The following is an 18976-nucleotide window of genomic DNA, read 5'->3' as shown; positions in this document are numbered from 1 at the left end:
TTCAAGAAGGCTAAAACCATTAAAAAGGCATCCTGGGGCAGTACACAGTCATTACAATACTATGCTGACAAGAAGTATTAATATAATCATTTCCAATGTCATTGATAGAATCCGTTCTGATAAGCAAGGGGGGGAAAGGTCTTTAATTCTTAATTGGGAATATGAAGCAAAATGGATCTTATTAGCGTTTATCTAATTTTTAAAATGCAATTCCCTCGTTCAACTATTCAAAATACCAAAAAATAATAAAGGATATATTATCCTCTATCATTGGGCACATTACTAAGCTAAACCCTTGAAACATGGAACTTCTCTTTTTTTATCTCAGCCTGAAATTCAGGTTTTAACTCCCAACTGTACATAAGGTTAAATCTCAGTGGGACATGATGGAAGGTTAAAAAACAGCCTTTAACATAGCAGAACGTGAAGGAGGATTTTGCCTTTCCCTTTACTCAGCATTCCTCTTACAAAATATGAGCCAATGGACTTGATAATCTTAAGGGTCTTTTCCAACCAAAGTGATTCCATCTGTTACAATCAATAGTGAGCTTATCAGCTGTAATGAAGCGTTGGAAACGAGGTATTCAGATTTAACTCGAGAATAAAGTAGCATTTTCATAACAATAATCATTCAAGTTAAATTATTTCACCACTCAGCTGTGGTGAAAATGGGAAATGAGTTATCACAGAAGAATCATAACAGATGACCACTAAGTTCAGTAGGTGCTTGCAGGGGACAAATTAGAAATTTAATTTCTAAAGTGTGTGCAATGAAGGACCAAAAGGCTCTACAATGCCATTTCCAATTTCTTCCTCCAAAAGGCAGCTCTACATCACAGCAAGGCACAACACAAAACCAAGAAAACAGATTTTAAAAAAGGCTTGCAAACAAAGTAGCCCAATCCAGGAACTGGTGTCAAAACCCATTAAATGTGTGTGGAAGAAAAGTCTGTGGGCTGTAACATCCTCAGGTGGAAATTGTTTTGGTTTTTTTACTATCAGAGGATTCCAGAATGGTTTAGATTGGAAGGGACATTAAAGCTCATCTTGTTCCCTGCCAGGTTGCCTAACTAATGTGAACCCTCTGAAGAAGCCACTAAAAATTATTAAAGCTACGCTGAACCTGAACCCCCCAGAGCAGCACAAACCAAGGGATATTTAATCAAGTGCTCCCTATTAACAGCTTGCACAGCTCATTCACACCCCCTCATTTACTGGGGTTAAGAAGTTGCTTTGTTTCCTGCTGAAATAAACAGCAAAAATTATCAGGAATTGGATTCGGTCCCAGACGTGTCTGGCAAGTGTAAACCATTCATACAGAAGCATTTCTAATCCTATTAGCTGGCAAATATTAAAGAGTTGGTTGGCTGCCATGGGGGTAAAACAACACCCTGATATTTCTTAAAACACATGATCCCTGTCAACTTTTTCTAACGACCAGGGAGAGAACAAATGAGCCTCCTAAAGCTTACAAGTGTATGACACCAGCTTTGTGCCAAGAGAATTCTCTCAAAATCTCTGAGAAAGGAAAAAAAAAAACCAAAACCAAAACCAAACAAACAAGAAGGAGGCTGTAGACAGAGCCACAAACACCAGGACTTGGAATATATAATTAACAATCTAACTATAGCCAACACTCAAAAATAAATGTGCTAACAAAACCCCCTAATGGCTCTTTGAATCTCCTAATCAATATAGAAAATCTAGGCAGTCAAAACAGTAATTTTTGCAACTAGCTCAGGAGAAAACAGGGAGCAAATCAAGAAGATGCAGCTTCAAATGCTCCTCTGCGAAATCTGACCAACAGCATGGGTAGAAAAGGGGGGCACGTCAGTATTTTCCACGTAAAGCATACAATGTTTTGACTATTTTTTCCCCCATGTAAAAATTACAACAAATTTATTTTTTCTCCAACGCAAACATTAGGATGTATTGCCTTTTTATTCCATGCAAAAATCTGGAATTTCCCCCTTTTTTTTTTAATTTGAAGTGTCTTTTCACACCACATTGCAAGGTGCTGATGTGACACTGCCTCACGTAAGCACGGGCAGAGCAGGACTTTGCAACGGCAACAAAAAACCCCAGAACTAAGGAGCTCTGAGAAGCATTAAAACTCAATTTAGAAGGCTTTTAGACACAGAAAACTGCTGCGATGAGGGGCTGACACACTCAGCCATGAGTGGAGCCCGGTGAGAAGGGAAGCCAGCCAAGCCCCAGGACACTTGGCTGAAATTCCACTAGAGGGGGCACAAATCCCATCTCATACAACTCCAGAATCATGGATGGAAATCACAGAATAAACTGCTCTGGGAGGGACCCACAAGAATCAAAACCCCTGCACAGGAGTCTCCAAGAATCCCAGAATGGGTTGGGTTGGAAAAGAGCTTAAAGCTTACCCTGTCCCACCCCTGCTCTGGGGCAGGGACACCTTCCACTATCCCAGGCTGTTCCAAGCCCCAATGTCCAACCTGGCTTGGGACACTTCCAGGGATCCAGGGGCAGCCACAGCTTCTCTGGGCACCCTGTGCCAGGGCCTCCTCACCCTCCCAGGAACAACTCCTTCCCAACATCCAAGCTATCTCTCAAATTTTAACACCCCACGCACACTACGGTACTCGAACATTGCATTTTCAGCTACTCTGCACAAACAGCCCCTCAGCCTCTCCACAAGGGCTAAAACCAAACCAAAGAAAATGTTGCTGAAATAAAGCAAGCACCAAAAAAACCTGAAAATTAAATCAGGACTAAAAATAGCTAAAGATGCTTACGACTAAAGGTGCTGGTGGCAAACACATCATTGCATATGTGGTGCGTTCAAGTTAAGGAGGCATCTTAGAAAACACAACAAAAACGCCTAAAAATCAGCATTTTCTTTAACTGAGCAGGCAAATATCTGAGCTATCCCAGATGGGTCATTGCTTAGAAAGGAGAGCTAGAGGATGGAGCGATGTGCTGGATGAAAGAAGGCAGCTGTACCGTCATGGAAGACTCTCTCCACGTTGAGCCCGTAGGTGGCACAGGTCTCATAGTAAGTGCACCTCTTGAGGTCATTGGACAATTTCCTGGCTCTGGCATCGTCGATGACACGGGGGTTGGTGGAGCTGATAGCATCTGCGTAACGACAGGGGGAAAATACCCATTAGAGGTCACTTGGAAACACCAGCTTGGGATTCAGAGTCACAGGAGGGTCGTGGAAACTGGTAAAGACCCCTGGGATCACTGGGTGTTAACATCATCCTACAGTCACCACTAGCCCGTGTCCTCAAGTGCCACATCCACGTGGTTTTTGAGCACTTCCAGGGATGGTTCCAAAGCTTGATAACCCTTTCAGCGAGAAAATTTTCCCTAATATCCAACCTGAACCTCCTCTGGTGCAGCTTCAGGCCAGCTCCTCTCATACTGACCAATACCCAAGCAGTGAGTTAAAATACAAACCATGAAACAGGGTGCACATCACTCTGATTTACGGTTCCTTATTAAAACTACCAGTACACTGATTCTAAAAGCCAGAGGGAAAACCTCCAATGCTTTTTGCTTTCCTTAAATACATATATTGAGCTCAGTTGTTGCCAAAAAAAAAAAAACCAAAAAAAACCCATCCCACAATCACATGAAAGAACATGAGCTCTGATGTAAAATATATTTAAGGAAACAAGTGGGTGATTAGTACAAACATGTCAAATGGATTCTAGGCCTCTGTAAATATCAGTGACTGTAGAGAGTGAAATAGTAAATATGATGTATTTTCAAGAAATAGAACTTAATTATAAATTACTTTCTCAGACTTTGCTGTAAAGACAACCAGAGATGTTGTGAGAACATACTGCAAAGCTGATAGAAATTGTATTTTTCCTAAACAATCATACTTGGTAATTCTCTCCAAGAGCTTCTTTTCATGAAAATCAGAAATTTCTAGAGCTTATCCAGAGGAGCTGAAAAAACCTTATACCAGAACAGACAAAGGAGAAGCTTCTTTCTTGCTACTCCATCATAGTGACGAACTCTGTATACAAAGGTGATACTATTTGAGGTGATAATCTTATTAACAGATCTTGAAAAGGTACTTTTTTTTTGTCCCCAGGACTATTGTGTTTCTCTTCCTCCCCATCCCTGGAAGTGTTCCAGGCCAGGTTGGACAGGGCTTGGAGCAACCTGGGCTAGCGGAAGGTGTCCCTGCCCATGGCAGGGGGTGGCACTGGATGATCTCCAAGGTTCCTTTCAGCCCAAACCATTCTGAGATTCTACAACAGGCACTAATTTCAGCATTTACAGCTGCCCAGAAAGCCCTCCTTAAAATCTGCAGCTGCTCACAGCAGCAAAACAGATTTGTTCTTTGGGGAAAAAAAGCATCACCTGAACCTAAACATGGAATCAATGCCTCTTGCAATGCTGTATTTGAGGCTCTGCCCCAGGCAGGACTGATGCTGTCAACGATGTTCTCATCAGATCCAATTAACAAAAATAAAGCAGAAATCAGGAAAAGTAGGAGCCGATTTCTTATCAGCAGAGGGCGCTGACAACATTTAACCAGAAAGGAACTGATGGGGTTCAGCTCCAGAACAGCACACTTCCCAAAGTTTGCCTCCTTGTCCAAGGGGGCTCAGGCTGGGACACTGAGTTGGCTTTGGAAGCCAGGGGAGAACATCTGGAAGCACTGGGCCAGTGTTAATATTTTGAGAAAGATTTCATTTCACATCTTCTTCCAAGAATACCTCACAAAACCAAGAAGTCCAGGCTGGAGGGTGCTTGAAGCAACCAGGGCTAGTGGAAGGTGTCCCTGCCCATGGCACATGGAATTAGATGTGCTTTAAGGTGCTCTGCATCCCAAACCATTCTGGGATTCTATGATATGAAAGGTATATTTCAAATATGTATTTTAACAAGCGTACTTACGCATTTCATGTATTTTATTTCACTCTCAAACATAGACAAAAAGCTGTGTTTTCTCCTAATGCTTATTTCTAGAATTAGCATTATTTCCATCTTTTCAAAAAATCCTCTTTGCATCAGTGCTGCAACGGAAAATGAACTTTTCTTTTTCTGGAAGTAACAGGAAGGAGATGGATAACCATACCCCAGTGTCAGAAGGGCACACACCAAAAAGAAAAAAAAAAAGAAATTGGAAAAATATTTCCCCTTCATCTTTTCAAGTCCAGCTTCAAGCCCAAAAAGTGGCCCTTCAAAGCTGCTCCTTTCTGCTTTTTGGTGGAAATTCTGCTGTCCTAAGATTTTTTCTGTTCCTGCTTCCCCTTTTCCTTCTTATCATCTGTTTCCTCCCTCCAGCTAGGTTGTGATTCCTCCTTCCTGGCTGCCCACACATCCCCTCTGCAGGGGAACGCCAACTGCCCCCTGACCACGTGCCTGAAAAAACTGCAAAAAGCATCACCACCACCAAAACCACTGGGACACACTAAAAATGAGGAGGATGCCCAAAATTGAACCAAGAACAATGCACAACACCTGTGCTCTGCCTCTAACGCAGAACATCAACCTGGTGATACTCTTGGAAGATGTTCCAGTGGGAAGAACTTAAAAGGGGTGAGGAGCAGCTGGAGGGGCTCAGCCTGGAGAAAAGGAGGCCCAGGGGAGACCTTGTGGCTCTGCACAACTCCCTGACAGGAGGGGGCAGCCAGGTGGGCTCTGTACCCAAGGCACAAGGGACAGGATGAGGAGAAATGGCCTCAAATTGTGGCCAAAGTGTTGTCCAGCCCTGGCACAGCTGCCCAGGGCGGTGCTGGAGTCACCATCCCTGGAAAAAGTCATGTGGATGCAACACCTGGGGACATGGTTTAGTGCTGGTGTTGGCAGTGCTGAGGGAACAGTTGGATTTGATGATTTTAAAGGGTTTTTTCCCAACCTTCATGATTCCATGGTTCTGTATGGTCAGGAACAGAACAGCCTCCACTCTACCAATGCAGCAAACCAATCACAGTATGAGAAACTTGTGAAATACTACTGGGATACGCTGGCACAAAACAGAAAATACTCAAAAGACCACTCATATGCCCAAGAAATGGAAATATTTTGGGTACCTTTCCCTTGCCGTATTTCCCTTCAGGACATCTGCTATTTCAGAAGGAAAAAGTGGGGAGAGAGGTTGGCTCAGGTGGCAAAAAGCTGCATTTCTCCTTGATTTACAGAGGTCTCCCAGAGGCACAGCCTGAGGCCAGGGTTCACTTCTGTTTTCTCGCCTTGCTGCTGGAGGTTTTCCACCTCTCATCCTTTCACCCCTCAGCAATGCCAGGGTGTTGAACCCTTCCAGACTACCAAGAGCATGGAAACTGCTCTGGCTGCAGAAATTCCCTACACAACTGATTTACCTGCCCAAATTCAACAAGAGCATCTCCCAGCTGAGCAAGAAAACCACCAGGACCAGCATGCACTGAAAGTGTTATTTAAAATTTCACTGCAAGTCACAGAATCCTGGAATTGTCTGAGCTGGAAGGAACCTTAATGCTCATTGTGTTGCAGTCCCTGCCTTGGGCAGGGACACCTTCCACTGTGGAAGGTTGCTCCAAGGCCCGTCCAACCTGGCCTAGGACACTGCCAGGGATCCAGGAGCAGCCACAGCTTCCCTGGGTACCCTGTGCTAGGGCCTCAGCACCCTCACAGGGAAGGATTTCTTCTACATCTCTACCCTAAACTTCCCCTTTCTTCACTGCTGAAGTCCTACACTCCCTCTCCAAGAGAGCTGCCAGGATGTTTTTCCCTCACCTCAAACACTGTCCTTACAATGCCACAGCCCTGTAGCAAAGGGGAAAGGACAGGACGTGGCTTTGCCAGCTTGGAAGAGTCACCATGGTCTCAAAAGCCCACGTGGAAATCAGGGCTGCACTTACCCTGGGTGCCCACCAGGACCATGGGGATTTCGCTAGTGTTGCGATAGTTGGCCATGCGGCTGTAGTAGTGGTAAACGGTCTGGAAGCTGACTTCATCCTCCAAGCTGAACACAAAGATAACAGCATCCACCCACATGGCAAACTGCGGGACAGAAATGGAAAAGGCCGACTGTGACAAGAGCAGCGAGGAGGGGGAGGGAAGGAAAACCAAGAGAGAAACGTTCTTACCTTCCTGCAAAGGAAATACACACCAGAACAACTCACAACCAACCAAGGCCTCAGCGGGGGGATAAGCTGCTAAAATGATGAATCCCATCACCCTGCAAGCCACGGGGATCTGGGATACTCAAGGGATTTCCCCACAAGGCCTCTCTTCTTCACTGGGGCGTGTAACCACCAGCCCAACTGGGTTTGCTTCCCAGAAAACATGGCGGGCCGAGATCACTGGGTGTGTGCATCTGAAAGGAGCAGCGCTCATCGGCAGCGCCGCGATCTGCACGCACGCTGATCTTGCTGGTACTGCCAGGACAGCTCTCACATCTTAATCCACGTCCAAAAGCATTCATCATGTGACACTTCCAGCTCCGCACCATACAGACACGCTCAGCTGAGCCAACAGCACCAAGTGCCTCGTTCTGCTTTCAGCAGAAGAGCAAACTGCTCTCTCTTGGCATCAGGGACCTGCTGAGACATGCAGGTGTACAGGCCAAGCCAAGGTGCTCCTCAGTGACCATGCAAATGAGAAGCTTTTAGCTCACAAGCGAATTAGGATTGTTTAAAGACATTTAACTTAAAAGTGAAAGTAAACAGGACATCCAGAAAAAACTCCAGCTTACCTCGCTGCCTTTATTTTTCCCTAAGTGACTCCATTCCAACCCAAATTTAGAGCAATGGAAACAAGCTTCAGCCAGGGGATTTTCATGCTCTTTGTTATATTATTACTACAATGTGCCAGGGGGACACACTGAACAGAGAGGTTCACCGGGGAAAGGCTCTGCATATTCATGATGACTGTATTGAAAACAAACACTGCCTGAGCCGATATGTGTAAAAACAGACAAAAAATTGTTTTGAGGTTTTCAAGACAGTCAGGAGGACGATCTTCCAGAGGGGAAGGACAGGACTGGTTAACCCACAGCAGAGTCACTGCCAGAATAAGGTCAACCATCACACTGTTGAACTGTTCAAACCAGAGAATGCAACCATGGAACTGGAGACAGCATTATTATTTGGGAGATGTGGCCTTGGGTCTCGTCATGAAGTGGTTTTTTGTTGACTGGACTCAGCAGCATCATGCCAAGGACTCTCCCCAATAACTGCAATATCCTCAAGGCATCCATTTGGAAGCCAGCAGTCTCTCTAAACCCTCTGAATGTCTGAGAAATGTATACAGCAGCCTTCTAATGAAGATTATTTTAAAACACTCCATGGATTTACACAGTGCAGTTCCTGCAGACACAAAACATCTCCAGCAATTCCTTGTTTCTCTTTTCATATTAAAATGCAACTTAGTATTTGTGGATATCAGACCTGTGGTACAGAAAACCAAAGGAGTTTTGGGAAACACAAGGTCTGGAAACCCTGGATGTCTCATCCAGAGTACTGTGCACAGAACGGCTTGAAACAAAACAGCTGATGGTATAAAAATCCATTCTCAAACTTATTCCTGTGAGTGAGCAGAGCTGTTAGTTCAAGGCAAGCCCCAAACCAAATTATAAATAAAGTTTTAAATTTAAAAAGGTGCGTGCAGCAGTTCATTGTAGGTCAGTGTTCTGGTTTAGGGCAAAGTTGGGAGGATTGGGGATACAAACATCATAAAATCACCCTAGGACAGTCAGTCACTAGGGTAAATTGGTTTTACGGTAGGAAATTGAATTATTTTCATATTTGAGCCATTTTATCTTAGGCAAAGAAAGGAGAGATCATAGACCCACAAGAAGAGTCTTCATGGAAGTTTGCTTTTTCTCCAGTTCTGCCAGAAAAAATGTGACAGTAACCTGGGGAATACCCATAACCCAGTGCCAGGAATCTCACATGTCAGCTCCTTACTTACTGCACTTGGAATTCAATCCCAATTATTCATGAAACCACAAGCAAACTTTCCACTGCAGGAATTAATAAACAGGTTAAGGATTTTAAACAGACATGTAACTTGAAATTACACCCAAAAAACTCCAAAGGGTATTTGCAGGAAACCCTTGTGGCTGAAAGGTGACACAGCACTGACACCTCAAACCTCCCTGACAAATCATGAGGATGGAGAACAAATCTCAGCCACCACAGAATCCCAGAATGGTTTGGGTGGGAAGGGACCTTAAAGCTCATCTCATTCCAAACCCCTGCCATGGGCAGGGACACCTTCCACTGGACAACAGCAATCAAAGCCCCAGATTTACCTGGCATGTACCAGAAGCACAGCCCGTGCTCTTCATCAATGTGCAGCCAGCTCCTGGGAGCTCTGCAAAGCCAGTTCTTCAGGCACAAAACCATCTCAGATTGCTGCATGTACCTTTACACCTCCACTATTTACATTTTTAGATGAGTGAACGCTCTCTAAGCATCAGAGGCTGGGAAGCAGGGGGTGCTTCAGCCAAATCCCTCCCAGCCCCAGACAGAGCTTTCCTTGTTGCTCCTGCTGACACGGCCGCAGATGTGCCAACGTTGTATTTTGTCCTGTGACTTCCTTCCAGGATGTCTCTCCCAGCCTCCATTTCCTCCGTGTCCTTTCTCTTCCCCTTTGTCCTGGCACCTTCCCCCACGCTCTCACCCTCCTGGAGCTGTAGTGGTGCATTGAAACCCAAGCTGCCGCTGCTGGCACCGCTCCCCCTCAGCTGTTTGGCGACAGCGCAGCTCCTGGTGCTAAATCACTGCTTGTTTGGGAGCTGAGCCCTCCCGGAAGAGCCGAGCAAAGCAGGGCCAGCAGCAGCCAACACCTGCCAGCGCCCAGGTGAGGAGGAGGAGGATGCCCAAGACAAGGAGGCTGCCTGCAGAAAGGGTGCCTGGGTCTGAAGTGACCAGCACACGTGCAAGCTCTTACTGAAAACAGAGTAAGGATCAAGCACACAAATCCTCAAGTGTCTTCTCCACGGCCAATGGCTTGGACAGGCTAGGAGAGCTGGGGGTGTTCAACCTGGAGAAGAAAAGGCTCCAGGGCGACCTCAGAGCCCCTTCCAGAGGGCTGGAGAGGGACTTGGGACAAGACAGGACAGGACAGGGGGAATGGCTTCCCACTGCCAAGGGGCAGGGATAGATGGGTTATTGGGAAGGAATTGCTCCCTGGGAGGGTGCCCAGGGAAGCTGTGGCTGCCCCTGGATCCCTGGCAGTGTCCAAGGCCAGGTTGGACATTGGGGCTTGGAGCAGCCTGGGTCAGTGGAAGGTGTCCCAGTCCAGGGCAGGGGGTGGGAGTGAGATGAGCTTTAGGGTCCTTTCCCACCAAAACCATTCTGTGAAATCCTGATGTGTCACCAGGGGAAGCACAATGCTTGGGAATTCAGTACAAATGAACTGTATATCCTTACTTGCACGGTCTCAGTCCGAATCCCAAACATTTGCTACGCACACTCATCCATCTATTGTAACTGAAATCCCAACCATTTGCTGGACAACCCCTTTTTCACCTGAGGGTGATGCTGGAATTCTCCCAGCAGGAGGATGAGAAGGACCCAGGACAGAACAAAGCAGGGTTCTTTCCAAGGGAAGTTCTGAAAAACAAGGAAAGTGAGGCTTTGGGCTCACCTGTGCCTCCGGAGGGCCCCCTTCATCTCTGATCAGCAGCAGGTAGCTCTGTCCATCAACCACTATCTCCTTCTTGAATCTCCCACCTGCCACACAAAGCAGCTCGTTACAGACAGCAGAGGTGCAAAACACAGAACAGAAAAAGGCTTCGCTTGTGGAAAGAAAAGGTCTTTTGCAAATTAACCAACCACTGGAATGGAGCTGAAGTTTATATGCACACACATGGGAGTTACTTGAAGTTAAGGCATGTACTTGCCTTATTTATATATATATATATTTTATATATATATAAAGAATAAGGATAATGTGGGAGAAAGCCAGCAAGTGCATTACAACCCACGTTAGGTGTCCTTGGGTTGATACATACAGGTAAAACCTCGTATGTATCATCTAATTTAAACAATTGTGAGAGAAGTGTCTCTAAGAAAGGCCAAGTTGCACACAAACAACGTCAGTTTCTGGTGTCAATCAGCATTTCCTCAAGGGAAGCCAGTTCTCAGAGCACACATGGGACGTTACGGGAATGAGAGTTCTACACTCACACACCACGGTTAAGGAAGATACCACACACATGTTAGACAAAAAAGCTACAACGGTGCTACATCAGGAGAGATGTGCTAAACTAACAGAGAACCCTGTGCTGCTGACTCATGATCAACCCCAGACCCGCTCTGGACATCTGGGTAAAGAGTGCGGAGTCACAGCCTCCAGCCACATCCTATTCCTGATCCTGTATTTCCAGGGAATGCAGAACAAGGGGTCCCTGTCACCACCAAGGAGGCTCCAACCCCAGCAGCTGCAGCAGCTGCTCTGCCACCTCCTGTCCCCCGGCTCACAGGCACCCAGCCACCACCCCAGGGCAGGGTTGGGATTGATTCTTTTGGGGCTAAAAGCATCTTCTGGGCACTCTGCTGCCTCTCTCGAAAATGACAAATCCCATTTAGGGCTTCTGGTGTGATGGAGCCTAAGCCAAGATTAGCAAACCTGGCCTAAGCACTGGGGAGGCACTCAGGCTCCTCTCCTGGAGCAAACCCACTCTTATCTCCCCACCTAAGCCCCAAAGCCCCCAAGGCCTCCAGCTTAGCATCACCCACCCTCACAGCTGAGCTTCCCACACAGAGATAAAACACATCTGATAACACACCCTAAACTTTGCTCTTCACCCTTATTTTTTAAAGTGGAATTAGTTCCCATTTGAACCCTATTTCCCAGCTTCCAAACTTCTCATTCTTCCAAAACCAGTGCAGGGAAACGTGCTGAGAGCCAACAGCTCCGACCTGCTCTCCAAACAAGCTCCCTAAACAAATAAGTCAGGCTAATGCCCATCCTCAAAACACAACAATCTGCACAAAAATTGCTGCCTTAGGGGATCCCCACGCTGCCTTAGACCCACCATTCCCCCCCCCAGCCCAACCACAACAGCAGCTTTCAAACCAAGATTACTCCACAGCTCAGCTCTGTGCAACATTCAAACGTGTTTAAACACATTTGGTGTTTAACAAAAGATGCAAGAACGGAAGGTTTTGTGGGTTTGTGCTGAGGTTTGTTTGGGGTTTTTTAAAATCTTTTCTTTATAAACTTATCCTATTAGCAGTATTAAACATGCAACAATTAAGACTATCACATTTCTGGTTGTTTAATGGCACAGAAGGAGCAGAAGAGCTACGTATGGATTTTCATTATCCTGCTCACAAAGTAGATTTTCAATCCTGCCTTCGCAGATCGAGTGGCAGATAAATACATATCGTTACCGAACCTGAAAAGAACAATCCCAAACAAGTGTAAAACTTGTAAAGGAAACCAGTCTCAGCTCTCAGGAACTGGATTTCTATTAATCAGGCCATTATTTCTATATGTTGTCGATTAATTGCACACGCTTCCCAATGAAGTGTTAACCAAGATGAATTGCTTAATATAGAGCCCTCCAGAGAGGGGTTTTAAAGCTGTAAGTAACAATGGAAGCGCAGTATATGCGTGATCAGAGAGGGAAAGTTCTGCCTAATTGCCATTTCCTACTTCCTTTTATTTTTTTCAACACTGGAAGTTCCCCCAGCTAATTATAAAATACCACACACCGAATGTGTTTAGGAGCCAACTCATTATTCCCCTGGTCAACAGGATGCCTTGCCAGCCTCCCAGTACCTTCAAACAGCCCTCAGAGGCACAAAGAACGTACAGACAGGGTGGAATAGAAAGCTTAAGCAGAGAATTGAAAAATAAAAAAATATTTGAGTGTACATACCCAGCTCACCAAGGTAAGCCCTAAGAGATTTACTCTTCATTATTTGACTGTTGAGAGCAGCTTGGAAAAGGGTACTCAATTTATTAAATACAATGCAAGTTAGCCAGCAGCTCTTCTCCTACGTGAATCCACACTAAATGATCACCTTGGGGACCTGCTCCTTGCCTTGCCCAAAACACTGGGCGTGGAGCTCAGTGCAATTATTGTTATTTCCCATATTTAAACACTGTAGCATTTATAGTATTAAATTCAGATCCTGATGTGCTGTCCCACTTCACCAAAGGCTGTCACCCTGCTGCAGCCAACAGGCAGAGTCAGCTCAAATCTGCTCAAGTGGCTTCTTCACGCTTAAAAGCAGGATGTGCTCATTAGCTGGAATAGGCACATCCTCACAATCCCCGATTTTTGTTTGGATTTAAGGATTTCATGACAATTAGTGTGAATTTAACACCCCTCCAACCAAACTGTTTCAAAGAATGCCCTGCATTTCCCAGCTGTACTAAATATTTCAAAACAAATCCGAAGGCTCAGAAATGGAACAGCAAACTCGCGCTCATCCCTCGAGTAAGAATTATTTTATGCAAATCTCAGCTCACAGCAGGATTCATCCCCAACAATTTGTGTTTCTACACCATTAAGGAGCCCTTATCATGAACACATCACGAAATTAGGTGCTGCACAGGACAGAGATTAAGAAAACCTACCTCAATATCAAGAATTTACACAAACAAAAGCATAAACAGGGATGAATATACAGAGCAAGGCTGTACCCTGCAGGTATCTGTGGCTGTAAGGCAAACAATAAACTGCCTCTGCCTTTTGATTTGATGAGCCTCGATGAGACCCAGGAGCAGTTGGAGCAAGGGCAGCAATTTTGGGACGGTTCAGCTTGGACAGCACTGCGTTCATTATTTTTAAAAAACACATCTTGGGAGTTTGTAAAGCACCACAGGCAAAGAGAAATTAGAGAGATCAGCCAGTTCAAATATTGGACTACAGCAACCCACGAGGAAGCCAAACACTCTCCCAGAGCTACAAAATACCCTCTATTTTCCTAAATATCTGCGTACGTGATGGAGCCAGGAATTACTGTCTAAACCAATGGCACCGAGAACAAAGAAATGACCTTCTTAATATCAAGAAGGAGCTCAGAACCCACAGCTCCACTCCCAGGGGAGGTGGCTGGCTTTGCTCAGGTCCCATCAGGATTATGACACAGGCAGTTTTTTAATGAGGAGGTTTCTCAGCTCCCAGATGTACCTGCCAGGGGAGGGGACGACCGGCAGCCGAAGGACGGGGCACCACAGGCACTTTGAGGCTCTTATTCCCAGTTTTCCAGGGCTAGAACAGCATCCATTCACACAGATTTCTCGTTTTCAGATGTGCTCAGAATTTTTACAGGTGATAAATATTGCTCCTGTGCCCAAACCCAGGCAGCACAGGGACTCATGAAGCAGCCCACAAACCAGCCCAGCTCTCTCAGGTGCATCTGGCCACATTCCTGCTGTAAAATGCTCCACAGAAATACACAGCTTTGATCAACATAAAGCTAAAAAGATTCTGTGCATCAGCAATTTACAACCCCGGCCGAAGAGGGGACACAAATCAGAATGGGGGGATCAACAGCTGCATCCTGATCTCATTTTCATGCACAAACCTCCACAGGCGAGAGCACGGAATCAGCAGCGGCGCAGGAATTAGCCAGCAAAAATCGGTATTAATTGTAAACACGGCACACATTTGTAATCAGAGGTGCTCTCTGTCACAAAAGCTGGGTGTTACACGGGGAATTCTGGGGATGAAGGCTTTAATCCAGGCTCTGACAGCCTGGCCACCCCCTCCTCTCGCCGAGAGCTGTTCCACCGTGTAATTGCTCAGCGGAGCAGCCGCTGATTTTCCTGCTGTACCCCCGGGCTCCACTGCACTCACCAGGCTCTTTATTCAAGCAAATTGCCACGGGGATGAAGTTATTTAGCCATATGAGAAGGATAAATTTGGGGGGCTGGTCACACGACAAGCACAGGCAGCAGCTTACTGTGGCAGGGTAAGACAGAAGGTAGGACTGAGGCAGCTCTGAAAGGCTGTACTTTATATTCCCAGTGACATGTGCATTTTGACAACAGCAGCCAGTTGTCTCACACATGCACGTTCTCTCCCTTTTTTTTCCTCCCCCTCAGAAGATAGAAAACAGTGCCAAGAACCTGGCACCTCTTCAGGGAAACACGTTCAAAAATTCTCCGTTCAAACAGATGGCCAAACGGTGATCTCCTGGTTTGCTACTCATTTTTTATTTAAATAAACTCATTTTAAAATGTTTTCCGCAGCATTTCCACACATCAAAACAAAGAAGGAAAAGGTTCTTCCCCCAGAGGGTGCTGGGCACTGCCCAGGCTCCCCAGGGAATGGTCCTGCCAAAGCTGCAGGAGTGTTTGGACAGTGCTCCCAGGGATACATAGGGTGGGATTGTTGGGGTGTCTGTGTTCGATCACTGATCCTTCCAGCTCAGGATATTCCATGATTCTATGATTTTAGGTACTTCCTGACTACAACCACTGTGCTAAACAACAAGTCAGAAACCGTGAGGGGCTGAGCTGGGTCAAGGATCAAAGACCAAAGAACCATCACTGCCAAATGAGACTGAAGCTGCAAAAGGAGCCCTGGACCCCCTTCCCTACAGACTACCTGGGTAAAACAAACCCTAAAAGCCAGCAAAAGCAGCCCAGACTGAGCTTCTCAACCCTCACCATCTGCATCTCTCAATAGGTTTAGGATACAGTTCAGGAAATATGTAGAGAAGTCTCCTGGAAGTATCGAGCCATACCCAATAAAAGCTAGGTACCCCCACAGGCACCACACATAAATGCAGTATTGCATCATGTAATCTGATCGTCACCTAAAAACTGGCACAGAAGCACTAATATATGATCTTGCAACTTCATGGAAAGAGGGTTCACTGCTGGAATTTTGTAACAGCTGCAATGACATTTAACACCTTAGTTCTGAGATGCATTCACTGATGTATTTGCAGCAGCTCTCCAGAAGGGCAGGTGTAATGGGTTCCCAAAACCTGGCAGTGATTTGAAGGGACATCAATGGAATTTTAAGTTTTTAAGCATTCAGGAAAAAAGTTTACACTTCAAAAATACATAAAAAACACCTCAAGCTGTACAGAATCTCCAGGATTGGATGGGATAGTGGTAAGAAACTGAGGGTGGTGAGGCCCTGGCACAGGGTGCCCAGAGAAGCTGTGGCTGCCCTGAATCCCTGGAAGTGCCCAAGGCCAGGCTGGACAGGGTTTGGAGCACCCTGGGATGGTGCAAAGTGTCCCTGCCCATGGCAGGAGTGGAATGAGATGAGCTTTAAGGTCCCTCCCAAGCCAAACTGGGCTGGGATCCCATGATAAACAGGCTGAGCTACATCCAGTGTTTTATCTCAAGCAAAAGGAGAAGAAGGTGATTGATTAACCACCAAGATAAATGGGAACAAACCAGAGCCGGCCTCTGAGCAATTAAGATTCCCTCATCACCCAGAGACAGGAGCCAGGAGCAGAGCAGTGCATGTTCTACTCTCACTGCAAGCTCCTGACAGCCAGTGCAGACTGTGCTAAGCCAATTAGAAAGAACCAGTCTTAAAAACAAAAATCACTGTAATGTGAGTGCAGACGTAGAGGTAAAGCACACTCTGTCCCCATCAAATAACTCATCTGAAAGAAGCAGCACGATACTAATCCAAGTTTCTGCAGCAGTTTCAACTCTCCTGCACCCAGTTTATTAATAACCTAGAAGATGGAAGTAACAGGCTATTTAGTTTCTAGATAATGAAGCAGGAGGGACCGCAATTATGGTAGAAAATTGGATTGTACTTCACCATGACCGTAATGAGTTCAAGAAATAGAGAGGAAAAATAAAAGCAGCATCACGGGGACAAAAGAAGGGACAAACCAGCTGTGGAAAGATGGGGCAGGGTGGTAAAAACCTCTGGCACAAGAGAGGAAAGCAGCTGGGAATTCCTGCAGAGGGCAGAGAAGGGGACAGCCTGTCCTAGCCCGTGTCACCTTGCCAGCCTCAGCCTGTGTTGATCTGGAAAGGACATCCCATGGCAGATAAGGACCCAAATCTGCCTAGAAAATACCCAGTCAGAAAAACAAGCATGTGAGCCCGGGTTATTCAGGAGAACAGACTAGGAAGGGAGAAGAGGTCTGAGTTCTTACAGAGAAATAAACTGCTGATCCCATTTTACAGCAAGGGAAACACTTCTCCCATCTTTCCAGTTATTAATTATTATGGCCCCAGGTAAACAGGCAAGAAAATCAAGTGGGAACAGACAGACAGAGCTCTACACCCCAGTTCCAGGGATAAGCCCTGGGTTTAGACACCCCTCAATCCAACATGAAGTAGGAACACAGCTTTATCACACACCCACTGCACACCAACACACAGAAATTGTGGCACCGAGTGAGTAAAAGCTGAACATGCTGTACACTCTTCTGGTTCAGGAGCATTTCTGATGGATTAAAGGGGAGGAAAAACAACTCCCAGGAACCTGTGGGGAGCCCCTCCTCTGACACTCACCCAGAGCCCTCAAACCCACCCCAGCTCCCCAATATCAGGAGCCTCCTGCAGCCACAGGCTCACAAGGACCTACAATTCAATCGCTGCTCCCATTCCTACTAATAGCTCGTTTTTCATCTTCCTTTTTTTTCCTTTTCTTGGTTTATTTTACTGACAGCAGGTGCAGAGAGTTGCTTACACCTCACACCCACTAATTGTATACACACAAGTCTAATTTTAAAAGCTTATTTTTATCAAAGTAGTTGGTGACAAAAAAAACCCCCAGCGAGTCAGCTCCTTTGGGCAGGCTGTGATACTTGAGCACACTCCTACCTTTTTCCACTACCAGTCTTTTCCAGTTTTAAACGCTTACAGCCCAAAATACCACTTTCCAAACCAAGTTCCTTACGAAGTCAGCCCTGTGATTTAAAATATCATCCTTTTTTTTTTTTTTTTTTTTTTTAGTATTTCTTTTGCTGCAGCTCCTTCTAACTTGGCTTTCAGGCATTTCATCTAACTGACAAACCCATCCCAGCTCTCAATCTAACACGAAATTCATGTGCTCAAAATTTCTGCTTGACTTCACGAGCTTCCAACATAATTACAAAATCTTAATGTGCACTACCAAACCCTAAACAGCTCACAAAGATAAGTGCAAAAATTTACCTCCTATAAGCACTGATGCACACGTCTCTGGCCTTTTCTTAGCCCTCTTGCCTTTTCAAACATCCCTTTGCTTTTTATACCCACCCAGCTTCTCTAATACCCGTCCTTTCATTACGGTTTTACGTCACAATTAGCAACCCTGAAGTTAGAACTGGGCTTAGCAGTGATTACACCGTGTTCTGCCCTCCTAAAATGGGTGCAAACACCAGGTGACAGCCTGCAGCAGCAGCGAAGCCAGGGGTCTGGTGAGAATTCAAAATACTGTGAGTAAAATGCTTTCTGATACAACTTCCCCAAACAACAACAGATTCAGTGGAAGGGGAAAAAAAAAGGCACACAATAAGAAACCAAACACAAGCTGAACAAGGAACACATTCAAAGAAAAAAGTATTAAAATCTGGCTTTGAGACCAAGAGTGAAACAGTGGGCTGTGATTTAGAATTACCTCCAGGAGCAGTATTTGAGAAACAAAGCAAAAGGCAGGTCCAGCAGGAGCCACTCCAAGCTGGCTTCAGTAGCAACAGCAGCCAAAAGCAGGGAGCACTGGAGACTTAAACCAGGCAATGCCACAACTGTTCAGGCTGGAAAAGCCCTCTCACATCACCAAGTGTGACTCCTAACCCAGCACTGCCAGGGCCACCAGTGACCCCTGGCCACAACTGCCACGTCCCTGTGTTTTCTGAACACTTCCAGGGACAGTGATTGATTCCACCACTGCCCTGAGCAGCCTGTTCCAATGCTTGACAAGCCTTTTGAGGAAAAGCTTTTCCTTAATATCCAACCTAAACCTCCCGTGGGCACAACTTGAGGCCAATTTCCTCTCGTAGCATCACTCACTACCTGGGAGAAGTCACTTTTATTCCTGTTAAAAGCCTAAAGTTGTAACAGAAGTTATAAATCTGCTTTATGGTTTTCCCTGAGACACAACCTTCAGAGAAGCCCG

General features: G+C 45.7%; 1 protein-coding gene across 9 annotated transcripts in view; it reads right to left on the bottom strand.

Annotated features, from left to right (window-relative positions):
- AGAP1 (ArfGAP with GTPase domain, ankyrin repeat and PH domain 1) overlaps positions 1 to 18976 on the bottom strand; it is a 305411-nt gene that overhangs the window by 182721 nt on the left and 103714 nt on the right. For all 9 annotated transcript variants that reach the window (XM_040068863.2, XM_040068857.2, XM_040068859.2 and 6 more), the window contains 3 exons: positions 10576 to 10661; positions 6840 to 6981; positions 2977 to 3111 (listed from right to left, as the gene is read on the bottom strand). In XM_040068863.2, coding sequence (XP_039924797.1) covers positions 2977 to 3111; positions 6840 to 6981; positions 10576 to 10661 — 363 coding nt within the window. The remainder of the gene's footprint in view (positions 1 to 2976; positions 3112 to 6839; positions 6982 to 10575; positions 10662 to 18976) is intronic.

The sequence above is a fragment of the Hirundo rustica genome, chromosome 7, assembly GCF_015227805.2.
Source record: "Hirundo rustica isolate bHirRus1 chromosome 7, bHirRus1.pri.v3, whole genome shotgun sequence".
NCBI classification, from domain to species: domain Eukaryota; kingdom Metazoa; phylum Chordata; class Aves; order Passeriformes; family Hirundinidae; genus Hirundo; species Hirundo rustica.
The sequence above is the reverse complement of the archived record's forward strand: the minus strand, read 5'-3'. Positions and strand labels throughout refer to the sequence as shown.